Raw genomic sequence first — 20,000 nt, 5'->3', positions numbered from 1 at the left:
CTGGCAGGGGTCTCCACGTGGTTCCTTCAGCTCTGAAACTCTGACTGCTTCAGGGTAGCTTCATGTGGCTTCTCAGAAATGTCTCCCTGGATTTGTGTCTCTAGTCTACCTGAACTAACACCCTGATTATCGTCCTCAAGTGCCTCAACTCTTCCTCAATTTCAGCCAGCAAGGTTGTGTCATCTATATATTGAAAGTTGTTAATAAGCCTCCCTCCGATCTTGATGCACCTTCTTCTTCATATCACCCAATTCTCTGATGATTTGCTCAGCATACAGAATGAATAAGCACAGTGCGAGCACTCAACCCTGACGCACACCTTTCCTGATTTTAAACCCTGCGGCATTCCATTGTTCTGTTCACACAACAGCCTCTGGATCCAGGTACAGGTTCCACACGAGCAGAGTGTAATGTTCTGGGATTCCTATTCTTCTTAAGGCTCTCCATAGTTTGTTACAGTCCACACCGTCAAATGCCTTGGAATATTCAGTAAAACACATGTAAACATCTCTCTAGTCCTATTTCCTTCGAGCTATAAAAAGCATAGACCCAGGTGCAGAAATTCACCTTGATGCAATGCTTAATATTCTCTTAACGTTTAATATACTTAAACATTTAATATACTTGAACATTTAATAAACTGTGATTCTAAGACAGAAAACCCACACTGTATGTTATTTGCCGACCATGAATGCCACGTGCTAATTTGAACACATTTGTCTAGCGGGTTGACGCCTCAATTCGAAAATCCTATTGAAATGTCCAGGCAAACTCTTTAAAATAACTGCTACCACTTACAACTAATTGTCCCAGGAAATGTAGATTTTTCTCCACTCTTTGGAACCAAAACGAATGGGAAAATTAGTGAGAGATAAAAGCTGATATGTACATTTCAATTTCTTATACAAATTTTATTTTATATGCACTTAAAAAACCCATTTGTTATTGTTGCTTAACTTCACAGGTAGTTGTTACATGTTGAAACTTACAAAAATGTGTTTATTTATAAAATATGTACTTTTTAATCAGTTGTATATTGGTATATTTTCTAGTCAAGGTAGGATTTCACTACGATACTCCCTCCCCCTCCTTCAGGCCACATCTTGGATGATATCTATGATCCTTTCGAATTCTGATGTTCTCTGAGGCCTAACAATAAGTTGCCTTCCCTTTTGTCATCACCAGCCAACCATGAAGGTGAAAACGATGGCTCTGTTAACACTTTCCTGCCCTGATGCTCACAGCTGCTCTGAAGCCAGGCCCAGCGAGCAGGGGCAGGCAGGGCTCTGGCGGGTATTTGGACACCGAGGAATAGAGGCATTTATGAGTTTAAACCTTATACTCCCTCTCAAACTCAAGCTGACCGGTGCCTTGGCTTGCTGTCGGGATGACTTAGTTTATTTCTGTTCCGTGGATTGAGAGTTCAATGCCTGGCAGACTGTTAGAGAGAGACAGAGCACGATCATATTAACCGTCTGATTAATTCTGTCTTAAAATCCCAGGATATTGTAAGTACTTAAAGTGTAGTTCCTTGGTGTCATCAATATGCAACTTAAAATTCCTCCTTAGCCCCTGAAATAATTCATGACAAATACTTTTGTACGCTGAGTTCCTTTCTTGGAGGACCAAAGCCAGGTTGCTCTTCAGGCCTGGCTTAAGACGCTTCTAAACTCGTTTTTCTTTTTTGCTAGTTGTTTTGGTTTTAATCAATTACCTTGGTGCAACTGTCCTTCTCCTAGGAGTGTGTGTGTGTGTGTGTGTGTGTGTGTGTGTGTGTGTGTGTGTGTGAATTTAAGGTTCTGCCTTTGATGTCAGACAGATCTGGGCTTCAACCTCAGCTCCAATAGTTAAAATATATGTGAATCTATGGATTGTGATAAGAGTTGTATGAGCCCCTAATAAAACGATTAAAAATATATATATATGTGTGTGTGTGTGTGAATCTAGGGAAATTACATAGACTCAAGGACCCCTAGTGGTGCAGTGGTGAGGCACCGAGCTGCCAATGGAATGTTGGCAGTCTGACCTGCCAGCCACCCCTCCAGAGAAGAAGAGGCAGGCTGCCCCGGAAGCCCTGTCCACCTCCCAGAGTGTCACTGTGAGTCCGAGTTCACGCGACTGCAATGGGCTTCTTTGTGTTCTCTGACACTCCGTTTCCACACCTGTAAAATAACATGAAAACTCAATGCCGTCAAGTCAATTCCGACTCATAGTGATCGTGTAGAACAGGGTAGAATTGCCTTGGTGCGTTTCTGAGACTGGAACTCCTCCATGTAGAAAGCCTTGGCTTTCTTCCAAGGAAAGGTTGGAGGTTTCGAACAGCTGAATGTGTGGCTAACAGCTCAACACATAACTACACCGCCACAGCTCAGATGCCTGTAAAATAGGATCATTGAAAACCCTTAAGTTGTAGAGCTGTTTTGAGTGGTAACTAAGATGATGTGACAACGCACGTGGCGCAGCGTTTGGTATACAGTGAGCATTGCATTATGGTGGCCTTGATTGTACTTTAGGACCAAGGTCATGATCCTGATATCTTCATCAGAGGTAGTCTAATGGCTTAAACACATCTCCTGGAATTATTCGTTTGTTTACATTTGAAAACATCAAGATCTTCCTAAGGTTTCTGATCTTGCGTGAGGCCAGCTCTGGCCTCTCACATGGTGGGCGGGTTCCCTGCAAGTAACCAATAAGAGAGAGCAAGTGTCATTGCACAAAGACTTTTTGAGTCTCTGCATGCAAATGCTTGCCGATGTTCCACTGGCCAGAGCTCTTCACGTGTACGAGTCTGGCTTCAAGGAGGCTGCCAAATATGGTGGCCATCTTTCTCCTTCTACTACAAACACTAAGCAATAAATAAACTCCCATAATCTTGAAGAAAGGAACTAATTCTTCCCTATGTTGATATTAATGCTATGTTTAAGTACTCAATTATTTCCAAAGCCTGAGAGTTGGCTTAGATAGGTGTTCATATTCCCTTTATAGGTAAAAGTAGCTGACATGCAGAGAGTGTAAGCGATACGCCTAAGGGTACATAATCAATCAGCTTTAAGTAGATTGGCTGTCTTCAGATTGAAGTAATGGTTCTTCCTAAGTGCCAAACTCTGCTTATTGAAATTACTCTCCTTTTGTGACAATTTGGCACCATTACTTCTTTTCTTTTTATGATTCTGTGATCATTACCTTGCCAATGAGCTTGAACTCTGTTCTGTTCAATACTTAAGACACAGGAATAATTCATTTACAGAATAGCAGGCAGACATCCCTGGTACCTTGTGAGGCTCATGCTGGCCACAGGTGTTGTTCTCTGTGTCTTTTGAAAGCATCTTAATTCATCTCTCTTAATGAGCCACATTGTGAGAGGGTGGCCTGTATATGGCAGGGTTAAGTGAGTTCTTGTCGCTCAGGTAAGTGTCTCCCTTTCAGTCTCATAGAATTACTTACTGTCATCATTTCCCTGAAGGAGGCACATCGAATAAACAGCCCCAGTGACCTGATTGCATGCTCTCTCACAAGGCCGTGGAAGAGCAAGGTGAAGGTTGTCTGTTGGAGATTTATCTTTTTTACCCACAATGTGTACATAGTGGTATTGGAGGCCAGTGCCATTTAAACCCAGAATACAGGTTCCTTAGATATCAGCCCTTCTATCTTTTTTACATTTTTCCCATTGAGAAGAGTGATAAGCATGCTCATGCAAAAATCTGGGACATACAGTAATATTATTATAATATGAAGGAGCCCTGGTAGCTTTTATATTTGTAAGCATTGGACTGCCCACCTGGAGGTCGATGATTCAAACTCACCCACCGCACCTCTGGAGAAGGATGAGACTGTCTGCTCCTATAAAGATGGCATGGGACACCCACCTTGCATAGGATTACCACGAGTTGGCGTCTACGTGATGGCCGTCGGGCTGGGGTTGGGGCATGGTATATTATATATCTGTATCTCATTTTAGATAGGAAAACCTAGACCCCCAAAAAAAGGTGGCCTACTCTCCCAAGACCTTGTGGGCAAAAAGGGGTGGAGCCTAAACTCAATCTGCAGCCCACCTATGTACCCTCATCTTTCTGTTCCTAACCTCAGTGCATAATTTCCTCATTGCCTTGTTGCCTCCCTTTACCTTTGCAAGATGATGGCCAATGTGTTGACTTCTGATACTATTTATGTTGGATTTAATTATATGCTAAATTACACTGTTATTTAGCTGTTTCATGAGTCCTTATTTCCTTAATGATATGGTAAGCATTTTTTGAGTCCCCTACCCCCACCCACCAACCCCATTCTCCCACATTGTCCTGTTAACAACAGGCAAGCAGTAAGTACTTACAGCCGAAGCCGGAATTCCCACCCAGACAGGAGAGTGCCCGGCTGCCTTGGGGAGTGACCTGGGTCTGGATTGCCTGGCACATCTCTGCCTCTTTGAGCCCAGCAGCTGTGAGCCATCCTGTGCATGGAAACCCTGGTGCATGGCTTGCCCCCTTCCACTTAGGCTTCCCCAAAGTACATTCACTCCCACCCCGCAGCCATCCAGAAGTATGTGGCTCCATGCAGTGAGTTTAAAATAGCAATATGCACCATCGTGAGAGTTCTCAGGCACACGGCACGGAACCCTGAGCAAAAGTGAAGCCTCGCAGTTGTGGGTCTGTGAAGGCCTGCCGCTTCTTCGGCCTGTGGGGGGAAAGTGTGGGCAGCGTCTGATCGCTGCCTGAAAAAGAGTGGGCCTCCGTCCCCCTGCACCCCAACCAGCCACCAGCCCAGCCCCGCATCCACTGCCCCAGGGTGAGGGCCTGTGCTTTCCTGAGCTCAGCATCCCAGGCCTGGATTCTATTTTGAGACGGTTGGCTGGCCCCTCACTTTGTCAGGCCATGTGATAGAGAATGTGCTGTAGTTGCCCTAGGTTTGCAGATCTCTATTGTCTTGTTTTGGTTCACCAAGAATCCTTTCTGTGTGATCAGCAAATGTCAGTGTTTCGCCGCTTCACCTCGTGCTATTTTTAATGGTTTCCTGTAAGCATTGGGGTGCTGCTCTCGCAAGTATCCCTGCTGCCCGTCAGTTCATCCACCAGCACAGTGCTTGGTGCGGGAACAAAAGCCAGCGGGGTGCCCTTGCTATGGTTATTGTGGGCGATAGTAATAGAGACGCTCCTCGGATCATTGGGTGCCCGGGGGTTCTGATGGGTGTGACGAAGGAAGAGACACAAGACGACAGGCAGGGTCAGCACCGAGTCAGACCGAAGGGACTCTGGAACTGAGGTCAGAGGGCAGCGGAGCGCTCACGATGCCTGGAGAGACAGCTGAGAGGGCAGTGGGGACACAGCGCACACCCCTGCTTCATGCTTACCAAGGGAAGGACGCAGCAAGGAAGTGGGGGGTGGGGCAGCAGTGTTGGTGGTGGGGGGTGATTTGACATAGCCTGAGAGATCTCCTGGACAATGCCGCTCAAACTCAGCCAGGAATGAGGAGTGGCATGTGTGAAGAAGAGAGGAGAGGCCGAGGTAGGGGGCGGGTGGGTTTCAGGAAGCTCCAGAGAAGAGGCAGAGGCTGGGGTTGCTGAGAGGGACCGGTGGGCTGTCTTTCCCGTCACGGAGCCAGAGCTTCTTAGAATCCAGTATGGCCCTTGCTGTGGCTGTGCCTGTAACAGTGGCCCTGGGATAGACGCTTTTCCCACGAACCTCCAAAATAAAAGACTGGCAGTCCAACAGATGTCCCCACCTCCACCAAGACAAAAATTGGGGGCTAGGGGGAGCGCAGAGCCCTTTCAGGGCAGGGAAGCCATTCTACCTGCTACTGTGATGAGAGCATGTGACAGGAAGTAAGGGTCAGAATCCATGGAACTGTGCAACCCCAATGTACACTTTGGGTTCTCACCAGTTACCTGTGTCAGTACCAGTTCATGACCCGTCACAAATGTCCCAGGGGAATTCCAGATGTTCTCAGGAGACATGGTGGTCAGGAGGAAAAAATTATACGGGGCTCTCTGGATTTTCTGTGTCTTTCTGTACATCCAAAGTGCTTTAAAAAAATAAAGACTAAACCTAAATTTAAAATAAATAAGTAAAACCATTTAAATATCTAGAGAAGAATATACATTCTCCACCATTACTTGCCCCCTAAAATCCCCACTGCCACCAAGTCTACTCGAATTCACTGTGACCCTGCATAGGGTTCCAGGTTTGTATGTTATGAGAGCATGTAGAGTCATTCATCTCCCGTAGAGCAGACGGTGAGGTTGAACCTCGGACTTTCCATTTGGCAGTCCAATGCTTACCATGCAGCATCACCGGGGCTCTTTATAAGGCCACCAAAATGACCCATGTTGGTAAGTTCAGAATTGAAACTCAGAATGAACGCAAGCTGCAAATTAAAAAATGTTTCCTTGGTAAGAGAGTATCGCGGCATCATCTCATTTCCCCTTTCCATGTTGAATGTACTGGAAGTGAGGTCAGGGCTTGCTTTGTCAACTCCCTCAGTACATTCCCACCGTCTTCGGTCTAGTACTTCTCTACAAGTGGGCTTGAAAGATTGTGCCTGTATGGAACAATAGTTAAGTGCTGTCCTGTGAGCCAAGACATTAGCAGTTCGAACCTCTCCAGGTACCTCCATGAAAGCCAAGCCTCACAATCGGTTTCCTTGAAGATTATGGCCAAGAAAACTGTACAGGGCCGTTGTACTTTGCCGACCTGGACGGGGTCAACGTGAGGGGAAATGACTGAACAGCCACAGTTCTGAGTTTTGGAGGCCATTTTCCCCAGAGGCGGAGTGAATTTTATTTCACTGCCTGTCTACCTTGTTCTCATCTGCATGAAGAGAATTTTATCTCAGTGGCTTGTGCCCGTGGCTCTCATCCGCCCGGAAGGATGAGGTGCTTCTTTCCGGAAGGTTGCATGCTATGTCCATTTTCTGGATAAACAGAAGACCCCTTTAAACTGACATCATATTCACTTGTAAGCTTTCCCTTTCCAAGCCTATATAAGATTACGCTTATTTATAACCATGACCGAAAAAACCTTAAGGAAGAATTTAGTCTTTGTTGAAAGAGCTTGCAATGAGAAGCAGAATCCTCAAGATAATAGATTTTAATGACAAAATATTTATCATTTCAATACAGGATGAAGAGGAAGAAATCAAGCAAGAAATTAATATGTTGAAGAAATATTCTCATCACCGAAATATTGCTACATACTATGGTGCTTTTATCAAAAAGAACCCACCAGGCATGGACGACCAGCTCTGGGTATGTAGCAGTGTCCACATTGGCTTTACTGACATGAAGGACAGACCCATCCAAATGGCCCATCTCCCTGTCTCTATTGTCAAGTCTCGTTAATCGGGTACTTCCTTGAAAGCCTTAGCGCTCATCACATTGTATTTTCAAGGTTTTCTCCCATTTCCCTCACCAGTTCTCCGTCTTTTCAAGCTCTCTACATCTTTCCTCCATCCTGTGGTACGCCACTCCCAAAGCTAGTGTTTAAATTCTGTTCCTGCCCCCCATTAATTATGAACCTTGGTTGACTTCTTACTATAATCTAGGTTACCGTGGCATGCACTTTTTATAGATTATATAATTTATTCCAGCTCTTTGAGGTAGGTATTATGATCCCCAGTTCTTGGATGGCGAAATTCAGATTTATAGAGAGCATAAGTAAACACCCCTGAGGGCTATACAGTTAGAAATGGCAGAGCTAGGGTCAGCTGAGGCTCTCTCTCTCTCTCTCTCTCTCTCTCTGATTCTCCTGTTTTTCACGAATGTGCAGACGGTTCTGCAATTGAAATTCAAATTCTATGAACATAACACCTATCAGTGTTTGATACCATGCGATGTCAGTTCAGCATGACCCCATGTATGTCAGAGCCAAAGTGTGTGTCAGCCTGGAATTCTCAGTGGCTGTTCGTCTGGGGAAATAAATCACCAGGTCTTTGTTTGGAGCCACCTCTGAGGAGACAAAAGTTCACATGTAGCTCCCTGTAAAGTCTGCTGGCCTTTCCTACTTCCCTTGGTTCACGGACCTGAGTCCTCGTCCAGAATCTTTGACGGCCCAGCCCACCATACACCTCTAATTGGCTGCCCTACCCATACTGTAACCTCAGTATGCCTGACACCCAAAACGTTCTCCTGTCCGCGTCCCACCTGCCAAATGGTTCTTGTTCCTCTCCTCGTGGTTTCTGTCACTGGACTTTATGCTGCTTTATAGGTTACTGCAGCATAACCCTTCTTTGCCGTTTCCTGACCATTCAGAGCTGGGCCCTGGCTCTTGCAGTAGCTGCCCACGTGGCTGACATCTCGCTCTCTTCCGTCTTGAGGCTCCCTTTGTTCATCGAGCGGCATGTTGATGCTGGATTATGATGCGGAAAATACTCCTTAGCTACTTACCATTTTGATCATTTTCCAAGTCGATGTCCGACACAGAACTCACTGAATCGGCCAGTGTCTGCGATATGCCACACACGGTGCTCCACTTCAGACCTGGTGAGGACAGCTGGGTGGGCAATTTCTGAAAGAGCACAGACTTGGGTAGAAGTTACTCCCGTCAAATCTTGAATGCCGACCGCCCAGCTCAGGAGACAGACATCACGAGGGAACACAGTGGGAGACCAAAAGGAAATACCGTATGTACTCGAGTATAAGCCAACCCAAATAGCAGCCGAGGCACCTAATTTTACCACAAAAACTGCGTACAAAATGTGCTGAAAACCTCGGCTTATCCATGAGTATATATGGTAATGTTATCTCAGAAAAATAACCAGATCTTTATGTCGTTTGATGTCACTACTACAATCTTTGGAAAGGAAAAGAACTTCTAAGAACCCTTGCCCCCATTCAACCCTTCTGAAATATAAATAAACATGTACTTCGTGATACATAAACTCATTTTGTATCATCACATTGATTTTACTTATTTTAATATGAATTCTAAAACAGTTATAGTGAGATTTTAGCTGTGGTCTCATAAATGAATAATTGCAAAAATTAAAAGTATAAAAGTCATCGGAGAAAATAAATATGCTAATTCTAGAGATAATATGTTCTAGAGATAATGTGACAGCAGAGATAACAGAATATTGATGGATGTGACTATATAATTTAAATTTTTTATATAATTAAAAATTCAAAACTAAATAAAACTATAAATAACAAATTTACATCAAAATCGTTATTGTATGACAAATAACAAATTCAGTAGTTTCCAGAGATGGGGCGGTTTAAATATCACTAGAGAAAAAGTTACAAGTAAAATTTGTAAATTATCAAAACAATCTCAATATCACAGGCAAGTAAAATTTTTCTGAAGATCATACAACAATAGCTGTAGCAGTCCATAGTCAGGGAGCTGCCAGAAATCTCAGGGAGCTGCCAGAAATCCCAGGGATTCAGAGGAGGATTTAGCACAGAGCATCTATCATTGCTGACATCAGATGGGTCTTGTCCGGAAAAGAAGATGCCACAAAGATGTTTACTTGTATTTTATTGACGATGCAATGGCATTTGATTGTGTGGATCATAACACATTGTGAGGAACGTATGAGTAATTTTGTGGAGAATAAGGATTCCAGACCCTTCGTTGTACTTACATAGGACCTGCACATGGACCGAAAGGGTCAGAGAGAGCAAGGGATACTGCATGGCTTCAAGGCAAAGAAGATGTGTGTGAGAGATGTATCCTTTCACCGTTTCCATCTGGGTACCAAACACCAAACTCGTTGCCATCAGGCTGATGCCAAATCACAGGGACCCTATAGGACTGAGTGGAGCTACCCCTGTGGGTTTATGAGACTGGAAGAGTTTACTGAAGTAGAAAGCCCCATTTTGAACTGCTGACCTTGCATTTAGCAGCACGACGCGTAAGCACTATCGGGGAAGCTGCGTTGTATTGGAGAAGAATGAGGCACCAGCTTGGAGGAAGGCTTATCAACAGCTTGTGATAGGGAGTTCAACCAACTTTGCTTCCTAGAATTGAAGCGCCTTTGGGGGGCCTCGGTATGGATTACAGCTGGAGGTTCAGAAACCAGCAAGAGAAAACACCGACGTCGCCTGAGAAAAGACTGCAGCTAGCAAGGGTTTCGTTTCATTTGGATCCACAATCAATGCCCCTGGAAATCGCAGTCAGTAAATCAAAGGACATGTTGCCTTGTGCTTATCTGCTGCCCGAGACCGGTTTAAACTGTTGGAGAGAAAGGGTCACTTTGAGGACTGAAGTGCGTCGCCCAACCCAAGTCATGGACTATGAAAGCCGGGCCTCGCACAGGCAAGACCAGCGAGGATTTGCTGTATTTGAATTGTGAGGTTGGTGAAGAACACTGAAATGACCACAGATCGGGAGAAGCACCAAACAAATCTGTCCTGGAAGAGGCTCAGCCAGTGCTTCCTGACAGTAAATCCAGTAAGACTCTGCCTCGCGTCCTTTGGACATGGTGTCTGAAGGGACCAGTCCCTGGACAGGGCATCGTGCTTGGTCAAATGGAGGGTCCGAGAAACAGAGGAAGATGCTCAAACACATGGATTGACCCATTGACTGGGACAATGGGTTCAAACACAACGACTGGAGAATCGGCCCGGACAAGTGGTGTTTCTTTGAGTTGTACCATAGGTTGCTATGGGTCTCTGACCCTAACACCAGCAACAGCAGATACTTCATTCAGAGGACACGGTGCTGTATTTGTAGATGAACAAACATCAACAGTTACCGTTGTCTTTTTTAGTGATTACATCAAGTATATTTTCATTTCTGTGGAAAGGAAATATTATAGATGCATACAGATGTAGGCATGGGATGAATATCTAGAGTAAACACACCAAGAGTGTGGAAGGCATTTGTCTTTGGGTAATAATTTTAGTAGTTTAGTTAATATTTTAAAAATTTATTTGTCACCACTTTGTTTTCTTGTCTTCCTCTTAAGTCTCGATCCTGAACTGCACCTGTGATTCCTTCTTTTTTGTTTTGTTTTGTTTTAAAATAATTTTATTGGGGGCTCTTGCAGCTCTTATAACATTCCATATATCAGTTGAATCAAGCATATTTGTACATATGTTGCCATGATAATTTTCTAAACATTTACTTTCTATGTGATCCTTTGCTATCAGCTCCTCTTTTTTCTCTCCCATCCTTGTGACCTTTTGATAAATTATAAATTATTAGTTTTCATATCTTATATGAAGTAGTGTCTCTCTTCAACCACTTTCTGTTGTTCCACGCCCCCCTCCCCAACCTAGGTAGGGGCATTATGCACCCATCATTGTGATTAGTTCCCCCTTTCTCTTCTCCCCGCAACCTTCTCCCTACCCTCCTGGTATCGCTACTCCAAATTCTGTTCCTGAGCGGTTTATCTGACCTGGATTCTATATGTCGTGAGCTATTATCTGTACCAGTGAACATGCTCCAGTCTAGCCAGAACTGAAAGGCAGGACTGGAGTCATGATAGTGGGGGGTGAGGAAGCCTCAAAGAACCAGAGGAATATTGTGTGTTCATTGGTGATATACTGTGCCCTGGTTGACTCATCCCTTCTTTGTGACCCTTCTGTGAAGGGATGTCTTATTTTATACATATGGGTTTTGGGTCTCTGCTCCGACCCCCCTCATTCTCAACAATGTGTTTGTTTGTTTGTTTGTTTGTATGTTTGTTTGTTTTTGCTTTGGCTCTTCTGGTTCTGGTGCCTGTTACCTGATTCTCTCGACACCTCATGATCACACAGGCTGGTGTGCTTCTTCCATATGGGCTTGTTGCTTCTCTGCTAGATGCTTGCTTGTTTAATCTCAAGCCTTTGAGACCCCAGATGCTATATCTCTTGAGAGCAGGGCACCATCCGCTTTCTTCACCACATTTGCTTATGCACCCATTTTGTCTTCAGAGATTGTGCCAGGAGGGTGAGCATCAGAGTGCCAGGTTGTTAGAACAAAATGTTTTTGCATTGAGGGGGCGCTTGAGCAGAGGCCCAAAGTCTGTCCACTACTTCAGTGTATTGCTACATAACTACATGTTGACAAGTAAATTTTTTGTGAATTTGAGTGATATACTTGGTACAAGTCTGGTTGCTCCAGGCACTTGTAAGATTTCTGTTTGAGAGTTCAGGTTCGACAGGATATGAGAGGGTGAGCCAGTTTGAAATGTCTGTGTGCTGTGTGACTTGTAGAGGGTTACAGATGAGCATCTTAGTGGTGACGCCTAGACTGCTTTAAGCTGTAGCAGGTGACAAATAAAGAAGGATCAGTGCTCTGTGATCCAGTGCGATCTGTCAAAGGTTTTCATCTGAGGCCGTGGTTCCAAATTAAAAGAAAGCAATTCTTTGGCTTCGGTATCACCTCCCAGTGTATCACCTGAGATAGTAATCATTAGTTCTGTATCTTTCACAGATATAGTTACAATATCTTTTCTATCATGAGACAAAGAGCCCTAGTGATGTAGTGGTTATACATTGGGCTGCTAACCATAAGATTAGCCGTTCAAAACCACCAGCTGCTCCTTGGGCTCTCTATCCCCATAAAGAGTTACAGTCTCGGAAACTCACAGGGACAGTTTGACCCTGTCCTATAGAGGCACTGTGTGTCAGAATCTACTCATTAGCAGTGAGTTTGATTTTGGTTTTTCACAAGATAGGCCAGTTCGGGCCATTGTTTGTTGTTGTTGTTGTTGTTGTTGTTGTTGTTTTTAATTGGTGTTTTTGTTGTTAGGTTCACTGTTAAAATTTAGATACTGGTTTCCAAGTCTTGGTTGAAGTGAAAAAATGGGGTGCTCCATCAAGGGTTCCTCTGTCTCCCTTTTCTTAATCCTGAGATTGTCACAGCTGGAAGGACAATAGCTGTCATTCATTTTACTGGGTTCTATGAACCCAGTGAACTTCCTCGGGGTCTTGAAGCTCCTTCATTCGTACCTGATGCAGGCCAAGAATGCACGGGTCCTACAACCTGACCACCTAGCTTGACCTGATGTTCTGTGAACGGCACTGGAAGTTTCTCCTTGGCTGTTGTTGTTGTTGTTTGAATGAGCAGCAAAACCCAGAGTTTGTTTTCAGATCAGCACTTGGAGAAAGCAGCAAGCCTGTTCGCATCCTCAAGGTGTTAACAGGAGGTTTTGCCCTCTGGAAACGAGTTGCTACCCGTCGGGCTGCTCTCCCCATGCTGGGAACCAAGAGCCTGTTTGTGTTCATTTGTCTGTTCACTCACTCACTCACTCACTCACTCACTCACACCCTCACCAAAAAGTGTGTGCGTGTGCCGAGCGCTGTAGGTGCAAGGCACTCTTCCAGTCACAAAGGATCCACTAGTGAACAAAATTGATCCAACATTCATGCAGCTTACATTCTAGCTACCATGCACAAACAATAATCGCCATGAGAAAGTGAATTAGAGAGACTTCGAGAGCTTAGCAAGTGCTGGTAGAGTAGGAGATGGTGGTGGAGGATAGGTTGTAGCAGTAGAACGTTGGTGAGAGGGTAGGTCTCTTGTAGATAACTTGAGGAAAGACTTTGCAGACCTGGTCTTTTCCAGAAACAACCCTGAGGCCAGCGGGACTGGAACCGAGTGAAGGAAAGAGAGAGATGAGGAAGATGATGGATGCGTGACCTGGGTCCAAGTCATAGAGGGATTGACACTGCAAAGATGGCCCCTTTTACTCTTGTGAGGTGGAGGGAGAGTGGTGGATGGTTTTGAACGCCTATGTCCTTCGTTTCCATCATCAAGCATCCCTGTGGCTGAGCCGGGGATACAGGGGGTGGAGGCCCGGGGGAGCAGGCTGCCTCGGCCATCTGTCACAGAGTAGCCACAGGCGAATGTCTTTAATGGAGAGAAATGTCCTTTCCCACAGGTTCAGAGACTAGCAAGAAGCCCTGGTGGTGGACGTGTTGAGCTGATAACCTCCAGGTCAGCTGTTCAATACCACCAGCCTCTCCATGGGACCCACCAGGGCAGTGCTACTCTGTCTTACTGGGTCGCTGTGGGTCAGAATTGATGGCGGCAGTAACTTTGCGTTTGAGGACATGGCACGAATTTAGAGAGCCAGCTTCTGCATCCTCCAGCCCCGGGTGCACTTCCTTCTGTGGGCCTAATCTTCTCTTTCATATCTCAAAGGATGACATAACCCGCCCATCCCCCAGACCCACACTGATAGGATCTCAGTAGCAAAACAAAGTCATATTCCTGAACGGGATTGCATCCTGAGGTATGAAACCTGATGATTTTCAGCATATATTTTGGGGGGGACACAGTTCAATCCATAGCATCAGAAGACCAGTTAGGGGCCTACAAGTGTAAATCAATCCCCTTCCTGAGCGTGAGGAAAGGCACCTTTATGGGCTCGGCAAGCCTGAGCTTTTCCAAATGCAGGCCACATGTCTTCTTCACAGTCCGCTCGTCTACCTGCTGTTATGTGTTCTTAGCAAAGTATGGCAGTCGCTAGCCCGGCATTCGGCTCCCTTTGGAAGACAAAGGGCAAATGGGCTCTTTCTGACATGTAGTGCTCTCTGCACAGGGACAGGCCTGGCCAGCCATGCTCACGTGGGTCCTCAGCCTTCCACACCTTCCTGGCTTCTCCTCCAGGAAACCCTCCTTACATGCCAGCCCTTGTCCGAGTCGGCCGCCATAGCCATGGTCCAGGAGCATCTCTTGTCACTGGAATGAAGATACAGAGCTATTAAAAGACTGTGACACCCAGACCATCCCTCCTTTGTCTAGTTGCACTCCTACTTGATAACAAATTAAGAAGGAATTTAGGAAAGTGAAAGTAATGTGGAAACCTAATTGCCAGAAGCAATGATTGATGGGAATCGGGTTATAGAACATAACATCCCAGGCCTCCCAACTAGACCAAAAGACAACAGCATCACAAATGAAGGAAACCTGGAGGTTGTAAAAATGGAGGGGGCCACGCCTCTTTACTTGGTTCTACAACCAATGTCCATGCAAGCCACAGTCAAGAAACCTAATGACGTATTGCTTTGAGCAAATCTGCAAATGATCTTTTTAAAGTAGTGAAAAGAAGAGGTGTCACTTTCAGGACTAAGATGTGCCTGACTCAAGCCTTGGTCCTTTTCTCTCACGTCATACACATGCGAAAGCTGGACCAGGAATCAGGGAGAGCGAGAAGAATCTATGCCTTTGAATGATAGAATTGGTAAGAACATCGACTGTGGCCTGGCCTCCTACAAGAGCAAACAAATCTGTTGTTGAATCAATACAGCCAGCATGCTCCCTTAGCATTGAAAAAGGTCAGACTTTGTCGTACGCACTTGTACACGTCATTAACAGAGACAAGTCCCTGGAATAGGATGTCACCCTTGGTGAAGTCAGCAAAGGAAGAGGCAGGTGCTCAGTGAAATGAATGAGCAAAATGGCTGCCACCGGGAGCTCAGACGTACCTGTGGTTGTAGGGATGCTCAAGACCGGCTCCTGCTCTCTTCTGTCGCACAGAAAGGGTTGCTATGACCCAGAGAGAACTCACTGGTGCTTAGCAACAACACTGACATGCTCACTCACTGCAAGGCCTCTGGATTAGTAACCTTGAGCCTCGCTTTTTCAGTCACAACCATGGCTGGCAATCTTGTGGGGCCTCCTAACGTTTGAGGGGAAAATCCCATCATCGTAGAGTGGATGTTCAAAATAGGGTTGAAACCCTGTGCTCAAGCAAGTTGATTTCTGTTGCCCTTTTCCTCTTCCTTCCTCAGTGTCCCCTTTCAAACCACACAGGAAGGCCTGTTCACTAGTGCTAAGACTGTTGGGACTGCGAAGAAATACATGCTTGAAAAATGCAGTCAGCCTTTGGGGATGCTTTATCAAATAATTGTAAAGGTTACAGATGACTGAGTCTTTATGCTAATGACATCTTTATGAGAATTGCAGACATATAAAAAGATGATTCTATATCTTATAGAGACATAGCTACCAGCAGCCAGTAGCAGCCCTTTCTAATGTGGACTCCTGGAATTCAGAAGGCGTATAGTGCTTCCTAGAGATTTCTTTTGCTGTGGCTGGAGGGCAGAGACGTACACACATCCATCCCACTGGCCACTCTGGGTGCTGCTTGAGGTGTCTGATTGATTTATAATCCGTACAAAGTCTATCAGTCATATTGTAGAGATAAACACTTGTGTAGTGTCCGATCTTTGTGGAAATACAACGACTTCTAATAATGGCCAAGTACGTCTCCTTTATCAACCGCTCAGGGCTTGGTCCGGAAATCAAAAAGCGAGCTCTTTCAATAAAGATTCCGATCTCTCGGAAGCCGAGTGAGCTCCTGACGCGGCATTGCCATCTTGTTCTGCTGCAGCTCACTCCATCTTCCTGCCTGCCATTCATGGGCTGAGAAATAATGTCTCCTGAAGGGGCTCATTGCTCTAACATTAGAAAGCTAGATGGCACACACTGTGATGCCACTTTTGATGCCACCATAACACCTACAGCGCTGGAATATCTATTTCTTAAAGCAAATAAGATTCTCACGAGCATTTCAAATATTGGGTGGTCAAGTCAGGAGCGGGGCATCACACTGGGATGGCGCCAGCAGTTGTGCACCTGAAAATTGACGGTGTATGGCAGGCCTTTGACGGGCAAACACTCTAGCAGTTGGCTGAAAACCAGCCTGGGAATCCTGGTCAGGACAGGATTGCCTTGGCAAAAGGCAGTGTCGTTGGCATTTGGTTTGTTGAGCTATAAAAATTGATGACACTGGACTAGGTTGGAGTTTGCAAACTGGCAGCCAGCAGGCTAGATATGTTTCATTTGGTGCACATCATGGGTTGTGGTTTTAATTAGAGGGGGGGAACATCAAAGAGTTTCATAGGAGTCTAGATTTCTTGAAAAGTTGATAAACTAGATTGTTTAAAAATATTTGGACCGGAAACCCCAAATGGCAGCAGCACATTTGAACAGAAGACCTCCTGTTTAGAGAGGACCTGCCCACTCCAGGCGGTTCCAAGGGCCCCTCCGCTCCCTGTCGTCTTCCATGCAAGCTCAGCTTCCTTACCTGCCGGGTCCCAGAGTGGCTCATCGCTGGTTGACCTAACAAGCACCCAGGGGCCTTCCGTTCTCAGAAGCAAGTGAGACAGTAAGATGAACCAGCCCGACATCCTTCAGCTACCAATGAGTGAGCGTTTCTAAAACCTTCAGTGCTATCGACCACAGCCTCCAAACTTAAGTCTGTTTTACATTTACCTCGTTACTGTTTCTTCACGTGGCAAAAACCATGCCTACTACATTTTGGGTTGATGTAAGACAGTGGTTCTCAACCTTCCTAACGCCGCAACCCTTTCAAACAGTTCCTCATGTGGTGGTGACCCCAAACCATAAAATTATTTTTGTTGCTACTTCATCACTGTAATTTTGCTACTGTGATGAATCTGGAAGCCCCTGTGAAAGGGTCATTCAACCCCCAAAGGGGTCACGACCCACAGATTGAGAACTGCTGTTTTAAGATTTCAAAGGTAAATAAGGGGCTATAGACATACCATTATCACTTCAATCACCCATAGCCAAATCTTTTGAACATTTCATTAAATTGTTCACTAAAAGTTCTTTTTCCTTAGTTCCATGTATCAGAAATGAAGCATTTTTTCCTTTGGGTTGTCTTAATCTGTGTTTGTTGGTGTTACAAATAAAGAATGTTTTTTCTACACACATGGAAGCTAAGTCACTTGTCTAGAGAAAGTGTTGACTCTTGTTATTTGTGAGTAGTGAGTTTTGAAAAGACTGAATTCCGTATATATGGGAGTGGTGATGAGCTGATTCTCAGTCTCTGCAGCTCCACTGGGTGACAGCATCATAGAATGCAATTTACTTAGATGCAAACACGGATCGAAATCTACACCCAATTCAAGACCTTGCAACGTGGGCTTGAATTCAGCTTTACTAGGGCTGACTTTGTGAATTGATGGATGATGCTTTTGCATGAATGGGGAAATGCTTTCTTCTTTTATCCCCATGCATTTCATTTGAACTGTGCTTAAACAGCGTTTTGCTTTTCTGAAGGAAGACTGTATGTCATGTCATGAGCGATTTTACCAGTGGCCAATGTAACCCTTCTGATTCCTCATCTTGATTAATTTCAAGTCAAAGTAGATGTTCCTATTTATGTAACGCTTCTCAAAATGTTCATCTACCAAACGGCTTCATCCTAATTTCTAAAAGGTCAGAATCTTGTCTTTTCCTGTTTTTTCATATGTGTGTTAACTTGCTTCCTCATCCACACCAAATCCTTCTGTTTGGATGTGACATTCTGAGGTGTAAAATGGAAAGCTTCTTATACGCCCTAGGATAATGTCTGTGATTGGATCCAGGGGGAAATGGACATGTAATGATTTATGTTTTGCAAAAGGGGCATGGCAACACATATACATAGGTGCTTGACACAGTGGATGCATGGATTGTTATAAGAGTTGTAAAAAACCCCAATAAAATGATTAAAATAGAGAGATAGATAAATGTATAGTTACTGGAAGATTTTTCTGCCGGAAGATCTTGCATGTATGCTGTGACATTTGAGTGCCGGATACTAACGACAAGATGCAGCTAACGTCTCTGTTACTGTCATTATTCTTGTTGTTGGGTGCCGTTAAGTTGGTTCTGACTCAGAGCGAGTCGGAACAACAGAAGAAAACACTGCCCCGTCTGAAAGGCTGCATCGACTGTCTGCAGCCACACGCAGGCTGAGAGGGCTAGCTCCTTCCACAGAGAGACTCGAGCACATCTATGGGACTGTTCTCGATCGCCAGGAATAACAGATGGCTCACTAAATTCACACTGCCACTGTGGCTCTCTGGATATAAAAGTTGTTCCCTATCCAGGAGCTTTCTTGGCAAAGCCGAGGAAAGTTCTCACACCAGGGACTCAGCTTTTCATTCTGGGAGGACTTGGATTTTGTTGTTCTCGCATTCTCATTTCGGACCTAAAAATATAATTTCATAACCAAAGGGTTTTTTATCTCTCTCTCTAAATGCATGCTGGTTTGAAAATGAATGTCGAATACTATTATTTCTTTTCCAAATGTGAAATTCCCAATAGGCGCACTTTTACCATTAAGTCAGTTAACCAAAGAAATGCATGTGTACAAATGTATAGCTATAGCTTATTGTACCTAACACATGTTTTATATAGTAAGACTTAACATACTTCTGACATGCAAGGCAGCATTTGAACAAAGTTACTGAGTGTTGGCTATCTTTAGGTAGGTAGGTAGGTGGGCGGGTGGATGGGTGGATGGTTGTGGTTGCCAGCTCCTGATGACCCAATAACAACAGAGCAAAACATTATGCAGCCCTTAGTCATCCTTGCACTGACCCATCCCAGTCCATTGTTGCCCCGATGGCACGGACCCATCTCACCAAGGATCTCCTCCATTCCCGCTAGCCCTCTGCTTCAACAAGTAAGATATGCTCAAATGACTGGCTCCTCCTGATGGATCTAAAGTGCACAAGTCAGAGTATATCCTCTTGTGAAATTTAAGGTTTGTTGATAATTTTCAGAAATCAATCACCTTACCTTTCTTCCTAGTATTTCTTGGTCTGGAAGCTCTGCTGAAACCTGCCCACCACAGGCGACCCTGCTGGTCTATTAAATACCAGTGGGAGGGCTTTCCGCATCACAGCAGCATGAAAGCCACCATGGTGTGAGAAACGGACAGACTGGTGCCCGTTGTACTGACACCTTCATCAACAATGCACATGAGGCCCGTGGCTGTTTCAAGCTACATATGATGAAATGTCCTGGGCTTCACCGATGTTTCTGGGCCTTCAAGGACAATTGTCTGTCCCTTTACAGAGTTGTAAATTCTTGGAAGTGTCTCTCTCTATCCTTTCCTTAGAATGTCCCATCCTCCTCTTGGTGTAAACTCTCCTCTTGTTTTAGGCAGGTCTTTATCCTTCATATAGGAGCCCTGGTGGCATAGTGGTAACACGTGTGGTCTGCTGACTGCTAGGTCAACAGTTCGAAACCACCAGCTGCTCCAAAGGAGAAAGACGGGGCTTTCTACTCCCATCAAGAGTCACAGTCTGCCTTGTCCGATAGGGTCGCTATGAGT

The 20,000-nt window shown here is 44.9% G+C and overlaps 1 protein-coding gene across 1 annotated transcript in view; it reads left to right on the top strand.

Moving 5' to 3' along the window:
- TNIK (TRAF2 and NCK interacting kinase) overlaps nt 1-20,000 on the top strand; it is a 445,063-nt gene that overhangs the window by 279,769 nt on the left and 145,294 nt on the right. Inside the window, exon 4 of the mRNA XM_045297671.1 lies at nt 7,111-7,236. Coding sequence (XP_045153606.1) covers nt 7,111-7,236 — 126 coding nt within the window. The remainder of the gene's footprint in view (nt 1-7,110; nt 7,237-20,000) is intronic.

This window comes from Echinops telfairi, unplaced genomic scaffold (assembly GCF_000313985.2).
Source record: "Echinops telfairi isolate 266 unplaced genomic scaffold, ASM31398v2 ScPeMD7_7420;HRSCAF=8458, whole genome shotgun sequence".
Lineage (NCBI taxonomy): Eukaryota > Metazoa > Chordata > Mammalia > Afrosoricida > Tenrecidae > Echinops > Echinops telfairi.
This window is presented reverse-complemented; position numbering and strand designations above follow the sequence as displayed.